The sequence below is a fragment of the Trachurus japonicus genome, chromosome 4 (genome assembly GCF_045865225.1).
Source record: "Trachurus japonicus isolate A0001 chromosome 4, Traja_1.0".
NCBI classification, from domain to species: Eukaryota; Metazoa; Chordata; class Actinopteri; order Carangiformes; family Carangidae; genus Trachurus; species Trachurus japonicus.
Window position 1 is genome coordinate 18,480,664 of NC_140910.1, and position 22,433 is coordinate 18,503,096.

At 39.4% G+C, this 22,433-nt stretch overlaps 4 protein-coding genes across 6 annotated transcripts; 3 read left to right on the forward strand and 1 right to left on the reverse strand.

The window, feature by feature from the left end:
* Positions 1-74: 74 nt before the first annotated feature.
* Positions 75-4,327, forward strand: samd13 (sterile alpha motif domain containing 13). The gene is made up of 5 exons (XM_085774513.1): positions 75-284; positions 708-823; positions 2,417-2,462; positions 2,591-2,702; positions 3,343-4,327. The coding sequence occupies exons 2-5, from the start codon at positions 796-798 to the stop codon at positions 3,484-3,486; spliced, it is 330 nt and encodes a 109-aa protein (XP_085630639.1). The 5' UTR covers positions 75-284; positions 708-795; the 3' UTR covers positions 3,487-4,327.
* Positions 2,483-8,914, reverse strand: uox (urate oxidase). 2 transcript variants are annotated; one of them, XM_085774512.1, is made up of 9 exons: positions 8,883-8,914; positions 8,224-8,436; positions 6,145-6,261; positions 5,867-5,945; positions 5,357-5,543; positions 5,095-5,218; positions 4,697-4,780; positions 4,528-4,617; positions 2,483-2,716 (listed from the first exon to the last, which is right to left on the reverse strand). In XM_085774512.1, exons 1-8 carry the CDS (start codon positions 8,901-8,903, stop codon positions 4,543-4,545), a joined length of 900 nt encoding a protein of 299 aa, XP_085630638.1. In that variant the 5' UTR covers positions 8,904-8,914; the 3' UTR covers positions 2,483-2,716; positions 4,528-4,542. The 2 variants fall into 2 exon arrangements, with proteins under 2 accessions (XP_085630638.1, XP_085630637.1); XM_085774511.1 differs by lacking the exon at positions 2,483-2,716 and having other exon boundaries at positions 4,325-4,617.
* Positions 8,915-9,596: 682 nt separating this feature from the next.
* Positions 9,597-16,460, forward strand: dnase2b (deoxyribonuclease II beta). 2 transcript variants are annotated; one of them, XR_015035722.1, is made up of 7 exons: positions 10,036-10,245; positions 11,406-11,580; positions 12,254-12,332; positions 13,084-13,245; positions 14,473-14,670; positions 15,364-15,762; positions 15,815-15,920. XR_015035722.1 is itself a non-coding variant. In XM_085774519.1 (6 exons), exons 1-6 carry the CDS (start codon positions 10,136-10,138, stop codon positions 15,693-15,695), a joined length of 1,056 nt encoding a protein of 351 aa, XP_085630645.1. In that variant the 5' UTR covers positions 9,597-10,135; the 3' UTR covers positions 15,696-16,460. The 2 variants fall into 2 exon arrangements, 1 of the variants encoding a protein (XP_085630645.1); XM_085774519.1 differs by having other exon boundaries at positions 9,597-10,245; positions 15,364-16,460.
* Positions 16,461-16,670: 210 nt separating this feature from the next.
* LOC146988791 (deoxyribonuclease-2-alpha-like) lies at positions 16,671-19,699 on the forward strand. The gene is made up of 7 exons (XM_085774518.1): positions 16,671-17,480; positions 17,890-17,987; positions 18,081-18,243; positions 18,322-18,403; positions 18,518-18,676; positions 18,776-18,967; positions 19,114-19,699. Exons 1-7 carry the CDS (start codon positions 17,463-17,465, stop codon positions 19,464-19,466), a joined length of 1,065 nt encoding a protein of 354 aa, XP_085630644.1. The 5' UTR covers positions 16,671-17,462; the 3' UTR covers positions 19,467-19,699.
* Positions 19,700-22,433: the final 2,734 nt, after the last annotated feature.

Here is a 22,433-nt window from a genome sequence, read left to right on the forward strand (position 1 = left end):
ATAGAAGAGACAACAGTGATGTGCTTCAGTTGAATGGTCCATCCATCTCGCTGAACAAGAAGAACTACTTTTCCCATGATTCCCCGCTGTCATGTGGGCGAAGGAAGCTAAACCGATGAAGAGGGCTAGTTGGTATTACTTGATTAAATCTCGATTTTATCAATTGAATATCGCCGTTTGTGACTTTGTCAAATACCTCAGCGACCAGAAAACATTTGGTCATCCAAACGACGTGCACAGCTCGGGCGGACTGTCGCTGTCAAGCCGCAATCATCTCAAATAAGGTAACTTAAATTGTGTATTAGCAAACCCAGCTAACTACCTCCTGTTAGCTTAATACGAAATACGAAGGAGCAGCCTGAGCGTTAAAATATTCCCTGTCGTCATTATTATTATTATTAAGCGTAACGTTATTTCCTCATTACGTTATAACGTTACTGAATTGCTAATTTTCATTTTATTTATGTGCGTGGCAACTGTGACAGTTTTGTTTTTTTTATGTTGTGTTACTGTGCTGTTTTTCTTCTTTTTCCTCCCTCTTTTTCTTTTTTTATTTAATTTAAATCTTGCTAACGTGAGTTTTTAGGTCGTCATTTTTTTCACACGCTGCTCTCCGTCTGTTTGTCACTGAGACATAACAAACAAGCTGCAGGATCGTTTTCTTCTGTTTTGGTTCATTTTTGTGAACATGATCTGTTTTGTTTCAGCTTTTCCACTGTGTGTGAGACGCTGCACGGGGGGAAACAATGATGTTAGACCTGCCAACAAACTAACTTCTCCGAGGGAAGACGTCTGATGAAAAATTACTGCAACATTACAGATTGTAAGAGTCACTTCTTTCTTTCTCTCTCTCTCTGTGTTTTTTTTTTTCTTCAAATCAAAATGTCTGAATTACAGCTTTAACTTGAAACCGCATGTGGGGGAAAACAACACTCATTTCCTCCTCACTAGTTGTCCAAATATGGTTTCGGTTTGAAATGAACCACACATCCCATTGTCAAACCGCTTATAATAAACAAACAAGTTTTTATTTGCTTGTCTAAGCTCCCGGGCAGGCTGTGGTGGGTGGGTGGCTCCACCAGGAGTTTATGTGTCCAAACACTGGCGATAAAGCTCTGATGTAAAAGATACAGACGTTTTTTGAAGATGACGAGAGGCTGAACGAGCTGATGATGTTTATAAAATTCAGTGGCGTGCACAGGGGGGGGGGGGGGGGCAGGGGGCCCAATTGTTGAAAAACGCGTGCTAAACTGCCCCCTGGGAGCCAAAAACGCATGCTTAAAAGCCCTCTAGGAGCCAAAACACGTGCTAAAGTGCCCTCATGGGAGCCTAAATGTGTGCTAAAGTGCCCTCATGGAGCAAAACACGTGCTAAAGTGCCCTCTGAGCCAAAACACGTGCTAAAGTGCCCTCATGGGAGCCAAAACACGTGCTAAAGTGCCCTCATGGGAGCCAAAATGTGAGCTAAAGTGCCCTCTAGGAGCCAAAACACATGCCAAGTGCCCTCTAGGAGCCAAAAATGCACGCTTAAGTGCCCTCTAGGAGCCAAAACGTGTGCGAAAGTGCTCTCTAGGAGCCGCTTAAGTGCCCTCTAGGAGCCAAAACACGTGCTAAAGTGCCCTCATGGGAGCCAAAATGTGTGCTAAAGTGCCCTCTAGGAGCCAAAACGCGTGCTAAAGTGCCCTCTAGGAGCCAAAACACATGCTAAGTGCCCTCTAGGAGCCAAAAATGCACGCTTAAGTGCCCTCTAGGAGCCAAAACGTGTGCTAAAGTGCCCTCTAGGAGCCAAAACGTGTGCTAAAGTGCCAAAAACGAACGCTTAAGTGCCCTCTAGGAGCCAAAACGTGTGCTAAAACAGGCCAAATCGAAGTCTTAAGGTATCGATATTAAAACAGGCCAAATCGATGTTAAAAAAGACCAATTTTTTTTCCAAACGCACCATGTCACTACAGTCTCACTCTTGTCATTTTCTGAAACTTGGCAGCCCTGAAAGTGCCCTCTAGGAGCCACATCTAGGAGCCAAAACGCGTGCTAAAGTGCCCTTTTCAGTGGCGAGGACGCGCTATTATGTGCCCCTTTTTTTCCTTTTCGCCCCTGCCCTTCAAAAAGTCTGTGCACGCCACTGATAAAATTGTTTAAGAAACAGTTGGTCGATTCATTTATGAAGCACAAATGATCAAATGTAAGTTTTATAAATTATTATACTGAAAGATTTGCTCTCGAAACAAACATGTTACAAACAATCTATAAACTAAATGATGAGATTAGTAAAAAATTCATCAATTATTTATTCACTAATGAAAATAATCTTAAATTGTTTTTAAATGATGTAATTTTCTAACCAATTAAACACTTATACATAATTCTATATTACTGTTCAACTAATTTCTAAGTGTCTTTGTTTGTATTTTTTACAGCCGGCATGGAAGACAAGGCAGCAAATGGCTCTGTTGACACCAAAAGGTATCATTTCATTTGCACCGGTTAACATTTGTTATTGAAAGATTGAAATGAAAGGAATGTGTTGAACCACTGTTACAGTGCAGTGTTCGTGTTAATTATGGTGAATCCTTTTCCTGTCGACCCCGCAGCCCGGTGGAGAATGGTCAGATGCCGGACCCTGCCAACTGGGGGGTCACCGATGTCGTCAACTACTTCAAAGCAACAGGGTTTGAGGAGCAAGCCACAGCTTTTCAAGATCAGGTCGGTGTGCTCTTCTGCTAATAAAAAAAAATCTGTCCCATGATGAAAACAAACTAGGATGTATGGGTGGGCGATATGGCGATATTAGATCGTGAAGGATTAGAGTGTGTAGACGATCTGCCAAAGTGCAGAGATCGTAGGATCGTCTGGGGCACATTCTATAAACTGCAGTTCTATGCTGCAAAGCGCAAACAAAGGACATTTGCAAAGTTTGCTAAAAGAGATAACAACAGTTACTTTAGTTTGTATTTTTATTTGACCCTTTTCAATCAGCTATTTAGTGTTTTGATATACTTAAAATCCTGTTATAATGACTGTGTTGAATAAAACAAACAGTAATGTCTTCATTGATATTTTACTTTCATGTTTATTGAAAGCTACCTTTTATGTTGCAAGAGTGCACTTTATCAGAGTGTTGTTGTTTACCTTTTACTATGTTTACGTTGTTTGCACATGTTGGCAAAACTGCAACTATTTAGATTCAAATCTATTCAGAAAGGTTCTTTGGCCTAAATTGTCTGTTTTTCTTATTTCGATTTAAAATTGTGATGAAATCAAAATCGTGATATGATATTTTTGCCATATCGCCCACCCCTAGTAGGATGTCCCTCAAACATTCCTCTCTCCTCTCTCCTGACAGGAAATCGACGGCAAGTCACTGCTCCTGATGACGCGTAACGACGTCCTGACGGGGCTGTCGATAAAGCTCGGCCCTGCGCTGAAAATCTACGAGTACCACGTGAAACCGTTGCAGACTCAGCACCTGAAAAGCAACGCCTCGTAGCACCACCGCAGGCCGCAGCCCCAGCACCCACCCACCTCAGTGACAATCACGGTGTCAAGGAGAAACCCAGGTTAGCTGCCGCTGCTTCACAAAGACTCCTCTGGCCACAGTGGCACCTTAAAACACAGGATTTGAATGCTGTATGTTTTTATAAAGCATGGACCCCAAAATGGGTTGCACATGGGAGTCCACTCAGCTGTTTACCCTTTCAGCCATTCTTCTTTCTGCTGCTTGAGATTTGTATGTTATTTTATTTTTGTGTGTGTTTTTATTTAAAAGAAGAAAACATTGGGGGAGGTGATGATGTTTTTGTTTTTGTGTGTGTGGGTGTGTGTCTACATGTGTTCGTGCGCGTGTGCAGAGTGGATTAACCCATATCGTTTTGTTTTTTAAAGTATTTGTATATAAGATGATAATTATATAGATGAAAACTGTGTGTGTTCTGTCGTTCCCTGAACACTTTGATACGTGCAGAGAATTATTCTGATGCATCCCGTTTTCCCCTCAAATCGTTTTTTATTCTCTATAATGTGCAGCCAAGTCCGTGAGTCGTCCCTAGCATGTAACAATGAAGCGTTTTGTTTTCCCACACACAAGGAGCCAACGGAAAGCCTCTTTGTCCCTGCACATCTTCATTATCTAGGATCAAGGCTCTAACTATGAAAATATTTATGTGTATATATTCTTTTTATGTTCCTACCTGTGGTGCTTTCAGCATTGTCGCACAGACAACTGTATTGAAGTGTGTATGACCAATGTATATGTGCAACATAACACTGGATTTTGAATATCTGAATCAAAGATTTTCAATAAATGGTGCTCTTTTCTCACCAAAGAATAACATTAGTTCATTAGTTTATTGATAGTCATTTGCTTCTGTTAAATGTATTTACTTACATATTCATATTACAGACTCTAAAGCTTTGATTGTTTATTCAAAACCATTTAAAAGGTCATTTTAGTATTTTTTTAGGTATTCACATGGACTAGTTAGGCTTGTTAAGGTTGATATCTTGATCACAGCAGCAGTGTTTTCTGGACCTTGTGTCAGTGCCTTCACAGCTTTGCCTGCTGTTTCCTGCGCACTGTGCCCGTGATGTTCCCTGAGGGGTTATCCAGAGGAAGAAGTACCTGTGAGGAGAGAAAAAATACAATATTATCTAATATTTCTATGTTTAAACAACTTCAAAGATTGATTTATTATCATTACCTCGTCTTTATTGGTGAGGCCCATTTTTGTCATGTCTATGGTGAAGTAGTGCTGGTTGGGCATGACGATCTCTATTTCCTCAATCTGAAAAACAATGCTGATGTTACAGCCTGAATTTCCTGAATAGACCTGTTTATGCATGCACTCTGTTTGCAAAAGTATCAGACTTCAAAATCTTTGTAACATTGGAATATGTTTGTTCGCGCACAAGTGAGAATGTCGAGAATACTACACATAAAGACATTCCTGTGATAAGTGAATGTTAATTTTCATGTATAGAATATGTACCGCAAACATCCTAACTTTGAATTTGCTAAAATAGTATATATATATATTATCAACAATAATGATAGGTGATAATGAGTGTATTGATCTCTGTGATCTAAATGTAGTCGTACCGCAGGAACTCTGTCCAGGACCAGAACCTGTGTGTCATAGAGGGTCTTCTGCACAGAAGGTGAGTACTCTCCACGACCGTAGGGACCAGCAAACTTCTCGATAATTGTCTCCTTCACGCACTTCCTACAAGGAGATGGTGATATGATGGGATATAAATGAGATTTTTCATCAATTTTGTGATTTCCCCCCTCTAAGGCAGATTAAAGACTCCTCTCACGCATACTAAATTCAGACATTTGGTGGTTCAAGTGTTCAAATTACCATGCAGCATCAAAGTCGACCCCCTGAACCTTGTTGTAGCGCCACCTAGAGTAGACGGAGGTGCAGAAACACCTGTCTTTGGTCTCCTGCAGAGTAGTGAAACGGTCCCGGAGGAAACCCTCAAAACCAGACTGGGTGGTCTTCAGCACCTTCATGTCCTTGACCCCAGTATGAAGAACTGGGATGCCTGTGTGGTATCACATAGATTACTGTATAAACACACATGTAAATCAAACCACAGCATCCACACACTCACACATCAGCTGAGCTACTGACGCTGGGTGTGTGTCCCGCTGCTGCTGATGTCTGAGCCACATCTGCTTTGATTCTGAGCACAGTCAAGCAGCTGAGCCCTGTGAGTCTTGTTTACACAGAGGAAGTAAGAACTATATGTTTTCAACTCCAATCCAGTAGGTTATGGTACGTTTTTAACAGAAGTACATTTCTAGTATTTAAAAACTACCTAATCTTTGTGTATGTATGTTTGTGTGTGTGTGTGGCTTTATTTACCATTGAGATTCTGTTCGACATCGCAAAAGCGACAAGCCTCTGGGCTGAAGATGAATGCATGAGCATGTTCTACCCCGTTCTGAGAGAGAGGGAGAAATCTGGATCTCAGCCCAATTACACAATCACTCTCACTAATGTCCTATGGTTAAAAAAAAATCCAGTTTGTCTAGTTGGTGTATCACTGTGGGTTTTTTATAGATGCTCAAGTTTACCTTCCTTAGAATTTTAGATTGTAACTTAACGTGATAAAATCTTTCCTTTTGTTCAGCCATTTTTACCTTGTCCAGTCGTCTCCACGGAGCCTCCTCCATGTAAACCTTGGCCCTCAGCACATGGTTGAAAGAGGTTAGGAAGTGATTGCAGATATCCAGGGAAAACTGCTCAATTGTTTTTACCTGAACAGATGCAGATCAGATTAACAGAAGAGTCACATTGTAAATAAAGCAACCCCCCCCAAAAAAGTGCAGCCCAACCAGCAAATGTTTGCTTTTGATTGTTATCTGATTGGTCTGTGTTTGAGCAGATTTAACAGGGGTCATTTGAGGTAAAACAATGACTATGCCCATGACCCATTTGCTAAAGGGTTAGAAGTGACCTTCATTTAACCAGTAGCAGCTACAAAGATGACAGAGGTGACGAAAGATGCAACAGCATTGATCTAACAGAAAGTACTTTAACATCTACTTTTTGAGATTTTTGTTGTTGATGTTAATTTTCTACAAATTAAAATGAATTAGACTTTACCTGGTTAGGCCACAGAGACGTTTAAGTACAGAGATATTGCATGTAATGTCACAATCCCAGGACAGTTAATATTATGTTAATAGGGAAACAGAAACATTTTTTAGTCATTTCATTTCAATAACTCCTCAAGCCTTATAGGCAGACCCTGGATGTTACTGTTTTATCAAAAACACAGGGTAATATCACACAGGGTATCCGCGGGGTCTTGAAAAGTATTAAAAGGTGATACATCAATTTTGGGAAAATTAAGACCCTTAAAAAGTATTAAAAAGTCTTTTCACGACTTTATAAAGTCTTGCATTTTGAAGGAATCCGAGTAGTGAAATGGCACTCGATATCGGCTACAGCCCTACTAGAAACAAAATCAAACGAGCTGAGGCACATGTCATGACTGTCGTGATTGTTGTTTTTGTTCTTGGGAGTTGAGCAATATTTTTTTTTTGATAAACTTTTCCTTTGATTTATTATCCCAGCCTATTTAGAATTCTGTTGAAGTGGCGGTGAGGTATTAAAAAACATTGACAAGGTCTTGAAAAAGTCTTTAAAAAGTATTTAAATTAATTTCAAGATTCCTGCATATACCCTGTCACAGCAGTTTCAGCCTCTACACTGGCTGTGCTCGGGTTCCTCAGGACATATTTAATGTTATTTAACCTTGAAAAAATTCATGCAAATATCTCTTCTCTCTTCTCTATCTTTTCAGATTGAAGTGATTGTGTTGATTTGTGTGTTTGGAAGTCACTTGCAGAGTTGAGTGGTTACCCTTATACATGACAATGATCACATTAGTCGCTATCCCTACCCCAGTGTCAGTGTCCTTATGGATAGAAATTGTTGTCCAGCTTGAGGATACAAGATGTGTGCAGTCAGGGCCGGCCCCTGGCATAAACACCCTATGCGGTTGTTTAGGGCCACAGCCGTTAGGTGGGGGGCCACATGATGGGGTTCATTCAAGTCATTTAAACATCCTGAGGTCTGCACGTGCACGCTATGAGCTTTATATGTAATTTGAAGTCAATATTCAGCTTCTTTTATCTCACATTTGAGACATTTGGTGAAAATAGAACGGCAGAATGACAACATTTGTGCTCAAAAAGCAATCTTACAAAATTTCATTTTAGACTTGTTTTCTACACTTATCTATTACTGTATTCATATCCTATTTCAAGCACCAAAAACAGTTCATTCTCATGACTGAAGGTGTGTTTTCACAAGGGATTTGAAATTTTTCAAAAAGCAGACCTCAAATTTCCAGCATTTGGCCTAAATTATTTCTTTATACAGTGTTCTAGGACAAATTGGCCTCAGTGTGCTTACAGCGGAGGTTCTAATATTTAGACATAAAACACTTGAGTATTGTTACATCTGCAAGTATCTTAAAAAGATCAATAGAAGAAAATATGTAAAAGTCGAGAAAATGGCCTCAAACCTCAGAGGGCATAAACATGTCTGTATTCAGTTTTAACGAGTGATTTGGTGTTTGCGCTTAGAGTGCAGGGCCACAAACAAAAATCTTGTTTAGGGGGCCACCAAAATCCTAGGGCCGGCCCTGTGTGCAGTGCACTGACATGTTCCTTGTGTCTGTCGGTACTGGTAGTGGTGGGTGACCTTACCCCCCTGAGCTTGGCCAGAGCCTGGACGGTGTTCTTGATGGTGTCGGTGGGGATGATGTCCGAGTTGTCTCCAGTTAGATAATCCTTGCGTGATTTGAGTGTGAGCTCCACGTCGGCTTTGAGTTCAATGATGGAGTGGTGGCTTCCCTCCCTCCTGATGACCAGCACCTTCACCAAGTTCTTGCCGTAGCCTGTTCGCACAAACTCCACATTCTGCACGCACACAAGGGACAGATTGTTGAAGCAGCCCAACACTTTCCGGTGATGTTAACAGGTCCCAACAGGTGCCATTAAGACACGTTATTGCATCTTTGTATTAGTTTGTTGCAAATATTTTATTTAGGTCTACTGGTTTCCTCAGATTGGTTGCCTAAACATTGTTTTCTTCCCGTATCCTACAGTGAGTTATCCCTGTGCTATAATAATAAGAATAATAAGAATAAATGTACACCATTTGAATGTATCACTTTGCTTTTGAGAAATTGAATTCATGCATATTATTTGATTTCCAGTAATATGTGAAAAAAAGTAATATCTGACATGATAATTTAGCCATTGGAGTAAAAATAATAACATTAGCTCTTTTAGAAAGTTAACACTAATGGCAGATCCGGGGTTTATTTTAGAAAAAAATAACTTTTAAACAAATTGACTGTTACCTGATTTGAAGCAGTTGCCATGGTTTTCTTCTTTTAGTACAACTGTTGTGTGTCTGGCTTCTGCCCCTGTTGTGTTCCCGACAAAAGGCGCCTCTGCTGATGCAGGAGGATTTTGTAGAGAGGGTGGTGCCACCTTTGCACCAAGGCTATTTGAAGTTACATCATGGAGAGTTCAACCTGTTATACCTGAACTGGTCGTTTACTTTTTCAGACATGCAAATTCTGCACCGTGCACAGTTGACTTTTATTTCATCCACTTTGTGCTTTCTCATAGTTAGTCTGATTACATTACACAGAGACAAACTGCACAGATATGAATATTTCACACCTAACAGAAATGTGCATTTACAAATTGTAGAGATAATTGGGAACACACACCCACATACATTTTGACATCTCAGTTCTAATAAAGCACCTATTAAAAATACTACATTAGTATTAAGCAATGGTTTTATTAAAGATGGTAACAGTCCAGGAAAACTGCTGATACAGTTCATACAGATGTTTCTCTCACACACAATAATAATGCAAAGAATGGATTTCGATTGAGCTTTCATTAATTATCCATAATGACTTGAATAGGTTATTTACAGGTTTGTCATTAACTTTCTAGTGCTCTGATACTCTGTCAGTAATTTCACTATGACTAACACTACACTAATTTAACTGTTTACTGTCCTTGTCTTTTGGTCACCAATGGTTTCCCATTCTCAGGTAGGCTATACATATAACAAAAGTAACTGATTAGCAAGGTAATCTCACACTTCATTAAATTCATTACCTCGACTGACAATGTTAAAATAAAATGCAAAGTCAGAGGCCTTTGATTTCACAGGTTGTTCAAAGTTACAAAGTTTCAAAGTTTTTTTGAACAGATGTTTTTCAGTTCACTAAGCAGCAGCTCAATGGCTAAGAAAAGACAAATGTGGTTGCGCTGAGAAGTTCCCATGTGTGAACAGGTCCAACATTTTTTGGATAAAAACTATTACTGGACAAATGAAGGCAAAACATAGAGACCGAAGGCTCTCGCTCAAAGAGTCTTCCAAAACTGTAATTGAATATATCCCCTAAAAATCCCCCCCAGTTCCTTCAATGCGCCCTTGTCATGTGATTGCGTCTTATGACTTTATGACTTCCTCTTTTTGTATGTGCAGGCAGATGTGCCGTACACAACCTGACAGCAGATTTCAGATTCACTTTCTCACACGTTGACTGCCGTGCCACCTCAGCTACATGTACAGGAGTCCTTCAGGATGGCAACACGTTTCTGTTTCTGCCTCCAGACTGTTGTCATCACTCTGTGTTGCACCGCATGTAGCACTGGCATTTCCTGTAGAAATGAAGCTGGTGAGCCTGTTGATTGGTGAGTTGACATGAAAATACAGTACTGATGCTATACCTCTGTGTTTTTAGCTACAGTGGATATCTGTCTTGTGTCTCTTGGTAGGTAACACAACATCATTGATACTGGTTATGTTTTGATGCAGTGAGACATGAAGCTGATACAAAATACATTTAAGGGGAGACACCCCAGGTGAATAGGGTAAAAATTTTAAATAACAGATATCACCATGAAACTTCCCAAGTTTATCACTGACATTAAGACAAATATTTTTTGTATTACAAGTTTTGTCAAATTTTATGTTTAAATATGTAAATGAGGCAATATCTGATGAAATATGCGCCTATTTGCATACATTTCCTGACCCGAAATCTGAAAAATGGATAAAGCCTCTTTCAAAATTCTTGTTTTATTTTGTTGACATATTAGAGTCAGAAGTTTTTACGGAGGGGATTTTGGATATCTCTTTTTATTACTTTGTAAATGAGAAAATACTGTCACCAGCCCTAAAAAATCCAATTTCGCCATGTTTTTAGGAATAAAATGTTGTATAAATCAGGCTCTGAATGATATATCAACAATCCCCTCTGTAAAAATCTTCAGAATATAGACAGGAATAAAACTGGAAGGTTTGGTGTCTGTAAGTGCTGCTGAAGTTGAGACTGCGGGTTCAGAGTCTGAGAAAAAACTAATTTTGAGAAAACAGCCTTTAAAGACTTGTACTGTAAAGTTCCATAGATTGTTAATATAAATCATATGTTTACGATTGGTTGTGGATACGGAGGAGATAACAATTTTTGAAGCCTGCATCATTGTTCAGGAGAGAAATAACTTTACAATGATACCTGACATGACATGGGTCAGACAACAGGCACAGCACAGTATGTCACAGTAGCTGTTAACTTTTGGCGAATTTAGGAGAAATCTACCAACAAAAGAGACAAAATGATGTAAAATAACCACCTTAATGTGGATTTTCTACCATTTTGTTTGACTTTTATGAAAGAATACATGTTAAGGAAGAAAAATAGCCAAAAATCTTAAAACTGATCAGTGCATGAAAAAACAGTGTTTTTGCCTGGGGTGTCTCGCCTCAATTCTTAGAATTATTTTTTGTTTTGTTTATTTATTTTGTTAATCCCAAACTATAGCCCATATGTTTATCTCTCCATGCTGTGCAGGTTTATCGTCTACAAGCTGCCCAAGCGTAAGATTGGCGGAGACGGCAGTGGAGTGGACTACATGTATTTGGACTCATCAGTAAAGAGTTGGCAGATGAGTAAATTCACAGTTAACATCAGTCAAGGAGCCATAGGGAACACATTGAACCAGCTTTACATGGGAGAGGCCTACAAGGTGAGGTTACATCCCTGTTCTTCATGTGGGGTTTGCACTGTTCTCTATACAGTATGTCCCTGATCAAACCTAATAGCAGGTCTGTTGTACATTTTATACTGGAGTGGATACTCCGATATTTGTTTTCTATAGGCAAGTGAACTGAGCTGGACATAAACAAGCCTCCAGAATTAGATAAACTAAATAACATGGTCCCTCCTCATGCCATGTGGCACAGGGTTACTCTGGCTAGTACTGTATATTAGTATAGGAAGGAGGAGGAAGGAGAAAATGTGAAAAGGCTAACCATAATGACTTGTATTATCACATTTTATCACTGTGTATTTGACTTGGCTTATATTGAATTCTATATTTTTGGTTGCATGCTTGAATTCTGAATCTGTAGGTTATTATTTTAATTTCTAAATCATATACTCTTTAATGCACATGTAGCCTGTCAGTGTATTGGGAACAATATTTGTGTCACATCAGAAAACAAAATCAATCATTGTTTTAAAAAAAAAAGAAAAGAAAGAAGTTTTTACCATTAGGTCACAAACAAGGTCAACAAGGACCAGTGAGGTTTATTAATAAATACCTAATTTGTTTAACTCATACAAAAGGTTAAAATATTAGCTGCTAGCGCTTGTGTCCAGTTTTTGTGCTTAGCCCATAAAACAAGTTTTTCCTTCAGTCTAACAGCTCAGTCTATGCACTCTACAATGATGCTCCGCCAATCCTGGATTACATGAAAGAATATGGACACACTAAAGGTAAACAAGATTAATTTTGACTGTAAGTCAATTTGAAAAGTTTGATGACACTGATAATGCCCAAAGATCATAATAAAAACATTACATCATGTAAAGCAGGGGTGTCAAACATGCGGCCCGCGGGCCAAAAACAGCCCGCCAGAGGGTCCAATCTGGCCCGCGGGATGAATTTACCAGATTTAAAAATTACATAGAACACAGAAGAGGCATTGTGTTGTTGAAATTGCATGTATTTTTCTCAAGAAATTTCAGGTTGGTCATAATATGTTTTGTAATAGGATAGTTCTTTAATGTAAACATCTTAATAATGCGCTTCTTTGCACTAAAACAAAGAGAAAAGTTTAGAGTTCTTATTTATAGGATATTATGCTATTATTTTACCAGTCCGGCCCACTTGAGATCACATTGCACTTAATTTGGCCCCTGAACTAAAATTAGTTTGACACCTCTGATGTAAAGGAACACACTGAAGCAATGAGGTGCATTCAGGGACCTGTCGATATTTTTTGTTTGATAATTAATGACAGGTGTACGTTCTGGATAATATTCGGGCTCTTCAGTCCTATGATTCAGCAAAAAAGAAAAAAAAAGATCAATATTTTTTTTGGTTTTCAGGGGGAGGAAATGGGCAAAGAGCATCAGTGTGATAAGACGTGTTGACACTGGACATGGCTTTGATGGTTTTCATGCAAGTGGGGCGCTTGTTGTACGTGCTTTTGTGTGCAAAGAGTTGTTTGTGTGCATCCTGCAGGGGTGCTGCTCTTTGACCACTCTCAAGGTTTCTGGCTATCGCACACCATTCCTCACTTCCCCTCGTTCCCTGAGAGAGGCTACCTTTACCCCTCCTCTGGCAAAGTCAATGGCCAGACCGCTCTGTGTGTGACTTACAAGTATGAGCAGTTTCTGCGTATAGGTGAGTGAACGCACATGAAGCAATGGGGCCAGACCCGTTCCCGCTATTTACCCTTCCCAGACTTCAACTTACAAAATCCTCTATTTGCTGAAAACAATAAAACAGTAACGCTGCGACCTGGGCTTATGCAACTCAATCAGCAGTTATACAGATACACACGTCCATTACTCCAAATGTACACACACCTGGAGAGGATGTGTCCAGTGATAACATTACGTAACATAAAGCAGAGCCTTTATGTCTCCTCCAACTCAAATACCATGATCCAGTTTGCAACATACACGAGCATGATATGGAAAACTAAACCTACAAGCATCTGCACCTAGAACGGCCGGTGAAGTAGCAGATTTTAAGGCAGATACATTTTGAATTCATAGTTTTTTGAATAAAAGTGAAAAATCAGATGCAATTTTAAGACGTTTTTTGTGGAAAGAGATACAAATTATGACTGGTATTTTTATTTCTCATGGTTTATCTGGTGGAGTTTCCAGAGGACACTGCATGGCAACAAGAAACAGTAACACTATGAGCAAAACTGTTGAGTAACAGTGCGAGTTTCTGCACTGATTTTACTCATTTTGACATCTATGCCATTTGTTTTTATGGCATAGATGTCTTTTTTTTTTTTGCATTTTGAAGAATATAAATGGACTTGCCCTTTAAAAGTCTTATCAACCACTCAGTGTGCTTTACAATACTTTCCACACTGACCCACACATTCATTCACACACAGCCTGAAGGTGGCAGGGATCGAACCAGCGACTGTAATTAGCACACGGCCTGCTCTACCTCTCACCGGCTAATGGCTAGCAGCTCTCATATTCAATATTTTCAGAAATCCGATAACTAACTGTCAAATGCACGATAAGAGAAGACTGAAGTCAGCCTGTTTTTTTTTGCAGAAGTCCATTAAACTAAATTACAAAACGTGACTAAACAATTGGATATAGAAAGGAAAGTGTGTTTATTTAGCTGTGTCCTCACAGCAACATCTACAGTGACAATTAGACACAGAGTTAGGCATATCCATCATGTCAGACTTAAAAACCCTATCCGTAAAACAACAACATACTTCAATGTGACCAGTTATAATATAAATGTATTTACTATTTTTGAATACGATTTATTTGTGTGCTGTGTTTTTTAATAACATAATTTTTCTTTTATTATTATTTAGTTTTTATTTCTCCTCCTATTTTTGATGCATTCCCTATTTTTCTTCTCCAGCAAAGCAGATGGTCTACCTCTACCCTCGTTTCTATAACTGCTCAGTACCTGCTGCGTTCTCGGCCGACCTGCCACAGCTGGCCCAGTTGTGTGCAGGCACCAAGCCGCTGCTGTCCTCAGATAAGGGAGAGGAGCAACTTTCCTCACTCCGAGGGGACAAGTTTGTCAGTTTTGCCAAGTCAGAACATTTTGTGGATGGTAAAGAACCCTTCATGTACTGTTGGTTATTGATATTTTACTTTTTATACATTAAGTTACATCGCCCCCATTAGCTGTAAAACCTGAGTAACTTAACAAAAACATCTGTTTGCAGTCTTATTTGCACATTTCACTTGTCTGCCACAGTCACCCTTTATCAGGTGTAGACACACTGTCATATCAGAGCAGTGACATCCATGAACACACCCCCCATCCAGGCCTTCAAAAGTAGTTTCTCTTGTGGCCCCTTACAACGAGGCAGGCTCTACTTGTTATCATATAGGGACAATTGTGTGCAGTTCCCCCTCAGATTGTTTCATTTGTAGGATTTTTTAAGTTTATACTGTGTTTGTGATCTAAAATATCACTCATTTAAAATATACAAAACTGCACTCATTACACCATAATCCCACCTTTCAGCACCATGCAAATGAATTTATTGTCCAAAAAGTTTCATTTGTGGAGGGTTTATATTCATACCTAAAAACAGCTGCAAATGTAAATTATGTATTTTGCTTATCATGTTAATTATTTTTAGTTTTATATGATTTTGAGACAACATTCAACAATTTTAAAACATTGAACATCTATTCTGGTGTGTTTTAATAACAATGTTTACTTTCCTAAATTAATTATATAAGTTTTATTTATAACCGCATTGACCCTCTGACTCTCTCACTGGTATCCATTCAGATATCTACACAGGATGGGTGGCTCAGGTCCTGGATGTCGACCTGCTGGTGGAGACCTGGCAGAGATATCATGTGTTGCCCTCCAACTGCTCACTGCCCAGACACACCATGAACATCAAGAGGATTCAGCTTCCCGGACCAATCAGGTTCTTCTCTTATCACGACCACTCCAAGTGGTGTGTTTCACTGACTCGTGAGGCCCAGGTGGCCTGCCTGGGGGACCTGAACAGGGAGGGGTCCCAACAGTGGCGTGGTGGGGGGCTGATCTGCTCCTTCAACCCTCTGATCTACAAGGCTTTCACACAAGTGGTGGACTTGTTCATTTCCTGTTGAGTGGGAGAGAAAGACACGGTTAGGGTTAGGACTGTACCAGTCTCTCATTTAGATCTGTTTATAATTTGTGCAACTAAATGTGGAGGTTGATCTTGTTAGTAGCCTGCGGGCGACACAAGGATCGAATTAGGCAGCAATTAACAATAGCTGTTTAACTAATTTAATCATAGCAAATTTATGTCCCAGTGAATTCTTCTTCCATTTATGTTTCTTTTGGAGATCTGTTGTCAGTTGTACAAAGATCTTCCCTATGTCAGAGGAAGAATGTTAAAACTTTCCTCTTCCTCATCATTTTTGCAAATCTAAATGAAGAATAATACACTCAAACTGTAAAAGACTCTACATGACAAATGGCAGTGTAAAGGTGAGAAAAACCATCATGCGAAAGTGAGAGAAGAGCACTTGGTCCTATTATCACCTCTTAGACATCAGTGTGGATGAATGATGAACTGTCTAATCTATATCCATCCAATGTTTTCTTATGCCTCACGCGAGTGTAGACTGTGTCTGCATTTGAAGTCATGATATCTGTGCAGTTTCTTCTCTTGGAGGAAGATGCAGTGGGTTTACAGCTAAAGTAACTGGTGTTTTGGTTAAATGGTGACACCTAGTGGTCAGGCTGGTAGAGTTACACTGTAAGTGTAGCATTTTCTCTGTGGCTTATCACAAAGAGTACACAGTGTACCTACACTACTTTTTTTTTTTTTTACACTCAGCCAGTTGTTGCAGTGTTAATCTCTTGTATTTCTTTAACAAAATAAAACCTGCAATAGGGTTATGATTATTGCCGATTCATATTGATGATACTAATAAAGACATCATTCTTAACCTGTCTTATTAAAGACACTAATTTCCTCAAACAAGAATTATTGAACTGGTACAAACTGGAATCAAATTATAATCCAACCACCCCACATCTTTTGTTTTTATTCTGTATGTCCAAGATTCAACCTCACTTAAAACCCACCATTTCACTCAAAATCTAGGAGATCTGAATTTATCAACTTCAGTGTCACGCTAATGCTCATGTTTCCTGACCCATGGAGTTCTCAAAGTCATACAATATTATGCAAAGCTAAAGCGCGGACACTGAACAACAGGAAGACAAACAGCGCCAGGCCTGTGCTCTCAGATTGTCATGATTTAGATAAACAAATGACACAAGAGCCGATATCTGAGTAACTCAGAGTGTGCATGCTGTTAAAAACGATGAAACCAGTTATAGTCAAAAACTGTGGTGTTGTATCTTGTTCTACTCCAGGATACAATCATTTAAAACAAAACTAGTTTACCATAAAAGGCACCGAATGCAAACTGATCATGGCTTATAATGGCTATGTACTTTCTTAGGCATCAAAAAAAAATAAAAAAAACTTGACAGTGCTTTAAAACATAAGATGATATGCATAGTTATATGTGTTTGTTGTGCAGCATATCTCTATGATTAGGTTACAATAAAAACTTTCAGTTTGAATAATACCTCACTGGGGTCAATATCACATCAGTATTCATCACAACACAACACAAATTGCTTCCTATACTGTACCCAAAAGGCAGAAAAACTCCCTCTGCTGTCCGCTGCTGAAAAACAGCCGTGTCATCGTTCCCCCATCAGGCAAGAGATAAATGGATAATCTACAGAGACGTAAAGCTTGTGAGCAAGGAAGCAGGAAGCAGTCAAAGAGGTGTGAGTTTCACTTTGAATCAGCAGTGAGATATGATAGAAGCAGCCACACAAAGCAAGTGCACAGTTTACTATGAGGAGAAATGAGGATGGCTACATACGTAAGTAAAATACTAATATTTTAAAATGATGCTATCAGTAACAATAGTCGATAGGGCATATGGTTGAGACTGAGAATGCTTTGTATATGATATGTATTGGATGTCCAGGAAGTAGCTAAATAGTAAAACTTCCCCCTGATAAGCTGCACTCTTGTTTATATCTACTACATTCCTCATTGTGTCAGTGTTTTCTTGAGACATGCATTCACTACTACTACTCACAGACGTTTACTTAACCTAAGGTGTAAAGGCATTTTATGATAGGACTTTGTAGCTACAGTATGTTGTCATTCAGATGTTATGACCCAGGACTGCTTTCTGTTTTTGTTGCATCCCATAACACCCTCTTCTATGTTGCTTTTCTTTGTATAACAGTCATGCTTCAGTCTGTCATGTTTGATTGTTTCAGAGAGCAGTGATGAGCCTCCTCCTCAATGTTGGGATGCTTTTCCAAGGATGTGATTCTGATGTGAGATGCAGGAATGACAATGGAGACGAGGTTGACTGGTTGGTGGAAAATTTGAAATCTGGCGGTTTATATTTTCACCGATTCGTTGTTTTGGTTGGTTTTTAATAACATGTTCATCTCTGTGTCATTAGGTATATTTTGTACAAGTTGCCTAATGTGAAAGGTGGTGGTTTGTCATATTTCTACATGGATGAGAGCACTTATGGATGGAAACTCAGCAGAGAGAACATCGACAGTCAAACTGGCACTCTGGCGAACACCCTGAAACCTCTTCTTGACTTCTACGACAGAAAGGTAACGTATTAAAAGATACGTGACAGTGTTCAGAAACACACTAAATCACAATTTCACAATTTCACTGTCTTACTGAAGATTGAAGGCTTTGGATACATGCTGTTTAATGATCAGCCCCCAGATCAAAATGGTGCTCCTTCATCATTTGGCCACAGTAAAGGTGGGAACACAAGTATTGTGTTTTACATTGTACTGCACATTGTTGCTTCAAGAACAAAAATATCACAGTGTAACAAACTGTTTCTATTGTTTTCTGCTGTTTCACTTGCTAAAGGAGTTGTGATGCTGGACAGACAAACTGGAGTCTGGCTCTCACACAGTACACCAAGATTTCCAACATATCGCAGTAGAAACTTCTGGCCAGAAACTGGAAATGCCAACGCTCAAACATTTTTGTGCATGACTTACTCTTATAATGACTTCAAAGAAATAGGTAGGTTAATGAAGGTGTTATTGCCATCTTCTACTGACTGAAGCTTTTTTAATTTATCTGAAGGGATGATAATGCAAAAACTTGTATCTCAATTTTCAGGAGTGCAGCTCAAGTACATCCACGCTTATTCATATGACTCTGACTTACCAACAACCTTTCCAGAGGATCTGAGATGTGTAGCACAGCGAAGCTGCTACCCAAAGAAGGAGCCCTGGTTTAGAGAGAAGCCACTGACTTCAGTGGGAGGACATCAGTTCCACAGTTTTGCAAAATACAAACGTTTTGGGGATGGTAAGTGACGTGTTTGTAATTTCCGGAGTTTTATGTTAGGTTAGGGGTTAGACAAACACGTTGATAAAAGGCTCTCACCTGTGTGTACATAGGATACTCTTAATTCCCATGGTTAACAGCTCTGTGTTCTGCTTTGTTGTCCACAGATCTTTACTCCGGCCTTATTGTAAACAGTGTGAAGCAGGATCTGTTCGTCAAGAGCTGGGGAAAGTTGCGTCGCCCTCTGCCCTCTAACTGCACCATCCCTCACCATGTGTACAATGTGAAGGAAGTGCAGCTCCCCAACATGCAGCCCTTCAGTGACACTGTTGATCACTCCAAGTGGTGTGTGACACCAGGTGGTGGCTGGACCTGCATCGCTGATATGAACAGGGAAATGAGTCAGATGGGCAGAGGAGGAGGAGCCATATGCACCAACAATGTTGCTGTTGGGAAGGCTTTCTCTGCCTTGATCGCACAGCATCAACCATGTGAACAAACATTTGCACGAGAGCTATAGTGGCCCAACCCATTTCATTTCATTTATTTGTTTAACGGGACTCTGCATATTCATGAACATACAAAATGTAAATTATGCCAGATTTAGCTCTAAAGCTAATTTCCATCCGCAGACCCTCACTGAAATGTAAAGACAAGGAAAGCTGTACTATCAAATAGTAAAAGTCAAGAACATTTTCTCTCTGAAAACTGTTCTTGTGCTTCCAAAGCAATATTTTGGTGCCTGAGTTTTTGTTTTTTTTACCGGACACTTCATTTTTTAAAATCATGTTGACAAAGCATTAAAAGACATTAAAACAACTGAATCATTGTATCATATTACCTTTCAAAATCCTCAAGTGTTTTTCCTGTAAACAAGTAGTCAACAATAACACATCAACTTATGAACTTGGAATAATGAGGTTCTTTCTTTTTTTGACACAAGGAGCTGCAAAAACAGACATTAGCCTATAGAAAGACCCCTGGCCTTTATCAGATCAGCTGATAGTGTGCTAATGCAATGTGAGAAGCCAACTACTGCTGACAATGTAAAAGATCATGAAAGAAAAACTAAAATCATGCAAGATAAACCTCATAAAACTAACATTGGTATCAGTTATGCAGGTCTGCCACTTCCCACCTCTGTGATGTGTTGAAATGAGCTGAGGAATCTCACTGTTTGATGGAATGAAAATGGAACAGATGTTAATTTATCAACCGGTGTCATGCTGATGCTCATGTTTCCTGACCCATGGAGGCCTCACAGTGATACAATCGTATGCAAGACTGAAGCAGCAACACTGAAGAGCAACATAAGGACAGACAGCTCCGGGCCCTGGCCTCTCAGACTGTCATGATTAAACTGAACAAATTACAGCAGGACGAGCAGAAATAGGAGTAGCTCAGAGGGTTGATGCTGTTGAAAATGATGGCACCAGACCAAATGACTGTTGTTGTCAAAAATTGTGTTGTTGTATCATGTTCTACTCAAGGAAATAGTCTTGAAGTACAATGTGACAAAACTGGTTTAACGTCAGATGACAATCGGGTTCAGCAGCCCTGGCTTTCCTTAGCTTAGTTTGATCTCTTGAGTTTTAATACTTTGGGTCACCTGTAAAGCTACAGTATCAAGCATCTTGTTAAACTACATTCCTTCTTTGTAGGAGGCACCCATATATTGTATATAATGGAAAAGATGATTTTTAGTTGTTCTTTTTTCAGTGCAGCATTTCTCAGGGATCGAAGCTCATTGATGAGAACAAGGAAGCAGATGAATAAGAGGTGCGGCTTCAGGTGTAATCCACTTGAGACATGATAAATACAGCTTCATGAAACAGGTGTACAGTTGGTTGTGAGGAGACATGAAGATGGCTTCATACGTGAGTAAAATGTTCGATTAATTATATGCTAAAAGTATTAATAGCTCAATAAGGCTTAGTTTAAAGGATGACAACAAAGATATCAGTAAAAGTCCAACTTTAATATATTTTGTGCTGCAGTTTTTAAATAACTAGTTCATATAATAGTCAAAGAATCTTGTTTTTATGTTTTGATACTCTGTATTGAGTACTTTTTTTTTTATCACAAGTGTCGTCTTAAAATGTTGACTGCTATTTTCACTGCTTTCACTGCACTATTGGATGACTTTATCTTGTAGGTCCAGGGAGTGGCTCAATAGGAATGCAGTGATCTTACAGCAATCTAAAGACCTTTTTACACACAATTTCTAAAATGAAAATGAAATATTAGAAAAGTTTTTAAGTTCAGTCCCAAAGTTCATAAAAAAGGACTGGAGATCTGGAAAAACTAGCAACCTGAAATCAGAGTACTATGTCTTTGAGACATCAAATCTGTAGATGTTGATGAAGACTGTGGTCTGGTTTCTGTTACTGTGACTCGGTCATGTTTGATTGTTTCAGAGAACAGTGACCAGCTTCCTCTTCAGTGTTGCGATCCTTTTTCAAGGGTGTGACTCAGATGTGAGATGCAGGAACGACAATGGAGACGGGGTTGACTGGACCAACAAAAACAGGCTTTATAGAAAGACCCCTGGCCTTTATCAGATCAGCTGTTGTTGTGCTAATGTAGTGGGGCAACCTTTCAAAATCCTCAAGTGTTTTTCCTGTAAACAAGTAGTCAACAATAACACATCAACTTATGAACTTGGAATAATGAGGTTCTTTTTTATTTTGACACAAGGAGCTGCAAAAACAGACATTAGCCTATAGAAAGACCCCTGGCCTTTATCAGATCAGCTGATAGTGTGCTAATGCAATGTGAGAAGCCAACTACTGCTGACAATGTAAAAGATCATGAAAGAAAAACTAAAATCATGCAAGATAAACCTCATAAAACTAACATTGGTATCAGTTATGCAGGTCTGCCACTTCCCACCTCTGTGATGTGTTGAAATGAGCTGAGGAATCTCACTGTTTGATGGAATGAAAATGGAACAGATGTTAATTTATCAACCGGTGTCATGCTGATGCTCATGTTTCCTGACCCATGGAGGCCTCACAGTGATACAATCGTATGCAAGACTGAAGCAGCAACACTGAAGAGCAACATAAGGACAGACAGCTCCGGGCCCTGGCCTCTCAGACTGTCATGATTAAACTGAACAAATTACAGCAGGACGAGCAGAAATGGGAGTAGCTCAGAGGGTTGATGCTGTTGAAAATGATGGCACCAGACCAAATGACTGTTGTTTTGTTAAAAACTGTGTTGTTGTATCATGTTCTACTCAAGGAAATAGTCTTGAAGTACAATGTGACAAAACTGGTTTAACGTCAGATGACAATCGGGTTCAGCAGCCCTGGCTTTCCTTAGCTTAGTTTGATCTCTTGAGTTTTAATACTTTGGGTCACCTGTAAAGCTACAGTATCAAGCAACTTGTTAAACTACATTTCACCTTCTTTGTAGGAGGCACCCATATACTTTTGTATTTAATGGAAAAGATGATTTTTAGTTGTTCTTTTTTCAGTGCAGC

Bases quoted from the DNA above. Each gene is read 5' to 3' on its own strand.
- samd13 (XM_085774513.1), top strand. From the start codon at position 796: ATGAAAAATTACTGCAACATTACAGATT. The intron at 2,463-2,590 runs GTATCATTTCAT...TCGACCCCGCAG, and splicing joins GGCTCTGTTGACACCAAAAG to CCCGGTGGAGAATGGTCAGA. The intron at 2,703-3,342 runs GTCGGTGTGCTC...CTCTCCTGACAG, and splicing joins CCACAGCTTTTCAAGATCAG to GAAATCGACGGCAAGTCACT.
- uox (XM_085774512.1), bottom strand. From the start codon at position 8,903: ATGGCAACTGCTTCAAATCAG. The intron at 8,437-8,882 runs GTAACAGTCAAT...GTGTGCGTGCAG, and splicing joins TGGCAACTGCTTCAAATCAG to AATGTGGAGTTTGTGCGAAC. The intron at 6,262-8,223 runs GTAAGGTCACCC...GCATCTGTTCAG, and splicing joins CTCTGGCCAAGCTCAGGGGG to GTAAAAACAATTGAGCAGTT.
- dnase2b (XM_085774519.1), top strand. From the start codon at position 10,136: ATGGCAACACGTTTCTGTTTCTGCCTCCAGACTGTTGTCATCACTCTG. The intron at 10,246-11,405 runs GTGAGTTGACAT...CATGCTGTGCAG, and splicing joins GCTGGTGAGCCTGTTGATTG to GTTTATCGTCTACAAGCTGC. The intron at 11,581-12,253 runs GTGAGGTTACAT...TTTTTCCTTCAG, and splicing joins ACATGGGAGAGGCCTACAAG to TCTAACAGCTCAGTCTATGC.
- LOC146988791 (XM_085774518.1), top strand. The intron at 17,988-18,080 runs GTTGGTGGAAAA...CTGTGTCATTAG, and splicing joins AATGGAGACGAGGTTGACTG to GTATATTTTGTACAAGTTGC. The intron at 18,244-18,321 runs GTAACGTATTAA...GTCTTACTGAAG, and splicing joins TTGACTTCTACGACAGAAAG to ATTGAAGGCTTTGGATACAT.